The following is a 3,342-nucleotide window of genomic DNA, read 5'->3' on the forward strand; positions in this document are numbered from 1 at the left end:
GACAGTAATATATTCCCTCCATTTTTTTAATTAAAGGTCGTCCAATTTTTGAGAATACAAATACCAAATAAATATTGAAATAAATGTGATGTAAATTTGTTTTTTCTGTTCATTACTACCCTCAATTAAATGCCACAATGTTTTAGAAGTCTTAGAAGTAGATGACCAAAAAATAAAAAAAAATAAAGTTCTAAAAAGTAAGAGATTTTCTATAAAAAAAATATTTCACGGTAATTGAGTGTTTTGTCACAGCTTTTATGCAGTGTTATCATTTACTTTTTTATAAAATTGACTGTTTATAAAAAAATTAATACAAATATGATAAATACTAATAAAGAGGGTCTTAAAAGACACGCAATGCAGAGAGGAGAGGAGAGAGAAAGAGAGAACATCAGTTCAGCGGTTTTCCGTTTGAAGGAAGCAAAGAACACGTGGTGGAATAAGTGAAAACAAAACGAGAGAGGCATGAATGAATTAAGTAGCGAAGTAAACCGTCGACGGGGCACAGTGGACTCGTCGGCCAAACCAACCAATCAATATTAAAATTAAAAAAAGAAAAAGAAAAGAAATAAAGAAAGGTTACGGAGGGCCTTGGACAACTGCAGTTTAGGAGGCAAGAAAAGGAAACCCCAAACACACCCCCCCCCCACGTATTCCTCGTGCTTTAATTCCCCCGCCAAAATATTAAAATTAATTAAATAAACAAATAAATAAAACCCCCAACGCTGGCCTATTGTATTGCCAGATTCCTTCGTTGGAAACACAAACACTTCAACCTCATCCTCTCTCTCTCTCTCTCTCTCTCTCTGGTCCCTCTTCGTTGCCTCTGTTTGATAACTTCAAATTCAAACGCTCTTGTACGACATCGACCTCTGATTTCTTCAATTCTCTGAGCTACGACCCTCCTGTGGTCTCTCTCTTAGTACAAATCCCCTGTTTTCTCGGTGAATTTGGGGCGAAATGTCGAGCTCCTCGGCTTTTTCCGGCCAGAAGCCGACCAAGTTGCCGGAGAAGCCTTCTTTCTCCCAGACCTGTAGTCTGCTGAGTCACTACCTGAAGGAGAAAGGCAGCTTTGGAGATCTTACCCTCGGGATGACGCGCAGCACCGAAGCAATTGGTGGTATGATTCCGTTCCCTCTTATTTTATTTCCCCATTTTCCGTCCCTAGCAATTCTCTTTCTCACTCTCTCTGTTTGGTTCCTCGGAACAGAAAGTTTTAGGAAAAAAGTTGGGTTTTTAATCTTCATGTTTACTTATTCCTTGCCCCTTGGTTCGTCGACAACGATGGGTAAAATTTTTAGTGAAAGTAACCAGTTTGTGTCTCTTGCTTCTTTCTGCATGCTTCCATTTTCCCGGTTTTATTGCTCCCTTGTCCCTAGACACGAATCTCTATTTCAAGTTTCCCTCTTCAATCTTGGTATTTTATCTTGGCCCAAAAAAAAAAAAAATCTTGTTATTTTATCAAATAAGCGGGAGATCTAGTTTTTCGCTAATCAAGGCACAAACCGACTTCATCGGGCGCAAACATGCTGATTATGGTGTTTCGCGTAATTATGAATATAAAATCACATGTCGAAATTATGCACGAATTGCCCTTCAATTTTTGGCCATATTTTTTCGCCCAAGTGTTTAGGATTTTTATTCTATGGTTTAAGAAGCTTGCTGCATGTTGGTCAAAGAATATGCTGGATACATCATTAATGGTCGGGTTTTCATAAATTTTCTCGTCTAAAAATTTTACAGGGTCAACTGAAGCATCTTGTCAGACTGCGACGACCATGGACTTATTTCCAGCCAAGGAAAGCTCTGTAACAACACAGGATTTACTCTCAAATTCCAGGTATCTGAGGTTTTCCTTGCCTCTTTTTCTTATGAATTTTCTTTGGAAAATTGCCAATTTCCCAGTACCTTAATCTACGATCTCTTGTGAATTTCATGATCTACAGTGTGCCTAAGCTTCTGACTAAGGAGCCCAAAGCTGCACAGTTGACAATCTTCTACGCCGGACAAGTCATTGTTTTCGATGATTTTCCGGCCGAGAAAGCCAAAGAGATCATGTCTTTCGCCAGCAAAGGAGAGGCTCAAAGCCAGAACCCCCCTGCTTATACTTTTGCTCGGAGCGCACCTTCTTTCCCTGCTAATTTGGTCAGAGCCTCTGCTGATCCCAGTGCCTCCATTTCTCCTCATCCTCAAGCTCCATCCAGACCTGTCACTTGTGGTATAATCTTTTGATCAGTATTTTGTTCACACCTTGAAAATATTCATGTTTCATGGATGACGCGTTTCTGACCATCACTTTCCTCTCTTGGTAGATCTACCTATTATGCGTAACGCATCGCTTCACCGGTTCTTGGAGAAGAGAAAGGATAGGTAAGCAATCAAAGAAAAAGCAACTTTCCTTGGTCATAAGATTCTTGGTAGATCCAGGCTAAACGTTAATAGTTATGTACATAACTCCAATGAACAAGGGCTATTAGATTAGAGTAATTTGTTGTAGATTGATGACGTTGTTCTGGGTCAAATGATTGATGTTGTTGTTCTTTTCATCTTGTGTTCACAGAATTGCTGCCAAAGCACCGTATCAAGCAAGCAACCCCACTGGGGGTCCTAGCAAGCCAGTAGAGTCAATGCCTTGGCTGGGAATAGCTGCTAAATCGGCACAAAACTGAGCATCTGGGCTTTCATAATTTTGACTATTTTGGTTGTACACTTTAGAATATCTTGATGGGCTTTTGTGCGAGACTACTGTTTGCTATACAACTGACTTGGGCTCAGATGGGCCTTATTATAGATCTAACTTTCGGATTGTATTAATTAGTTGTTTTACTTTTATTGGATGTATCAACAAAGCAAAACTTTTATTAGATATTTCCTTGTACTGAAATGCTTGGGTTTTTATTTATTTATTTTTGTTTTCATTTCTCTCATTTCATGTTTTCCTTCATCACTTTCCCTACGGCATCAGCCTCTTCCGGTTTCCCACCGTCCTCTGCCGATAGTCAAGGGTTCATTCACTCTGATAAAGATAAACTTTGAGACAAAAAAAAAAAAAAAAACAAAAAGAAAAGAAACAAAAATCCAAAATTGTGTACTTTATCAACATACCATCTTCTCATTATTTGAAAGAAAGATGAAATGTGTCATTTATACGGGTGTCCGTGCTATTATTTTTTCAATCATCTCGTACTCCCCTTTCTTATAATTTCACTTTGAATTTAAAATTTTTCACAACAAATCTTGCTTAAATCTGTGCATCGTTTGATTAAAACATGTTTATTGTATTAATCAACAAATGTTGATCTAGTTGGTTAAAATTTGGTTCATATGTAGGTTTCAAATCTT

At 38.2% G+C, this 3,342-nt stretch overlaps 1 protein-coding gene across 1 annotated transcript; it reads left to right on the plus strand.

Moving 5' to 3' along the window:
- Positions 1–733: 733 nt before the first annotated feature.
- On the plus strand, positions 734–2,884 carry LOC129309471 (protein TIFY 10A). Its single transcript, XM_054951060.1, has 5 exons — positions 734–1,120; positions 1,744–1,840; positions 1,947–2,218; positions 2,313–2,370; positions 2,561–2,884. The coding sequence occupies exons 1-5, from the start codon at positions 961–963 to the stop codon at positions 2,667–2,669; spliced, it is 696 nt and encodes a 231-aa protein (XP_054807035.1). The 5' UTR covers positions 734–960; the 3' UTR covers positions 2,670–2,884.
- The last annotated feature ends 458 nt before the right edge of the window (positions 2,885–3,342 follow it).

Source organism: Prosopis cineraria, unplaced genomic scaffold (assembly GCF_029017545.1).
Source record: "Prosopis cineraria cultivar Desert tree isolate PC_DT_omini unplaced genomic scaffold, ASM2901754v1 PC4, whole genome shotgun sequence".
In the NCBI taxonomy this organism is placed as follows: Eukaryota; Viridiplantae; Streptophyta; class Magnoliopsida; order Fabales; family Fabaceae; genus Prosopis; species Prosopis cineraria.

Bases quoted from the DNA above. Each gene is read 5' to 3' on its own strand.
- LOC129309471 (XM_054951060.1), top strand. From the start codon at position 961: ATGTCGAGCTCCTCGGCTTTTTCCGGCCAGAAGCCGACCAAGTTGCCG. The intron at 2,219-2,312 runs GTATAATCTTTT...CTCTCTTGGTAG, and splicing joins ATCCAGACCTGTCACTTGTG to ATCTACCTATTATGCGTAAC. The intron at 2,371-2,560 runs GTAAGCAATCAA...TTGTGTTCACAG, and splicing joins TTGGAGAAGAGAAAGGATAG to AATTGCTGCCAAAGCACCGT.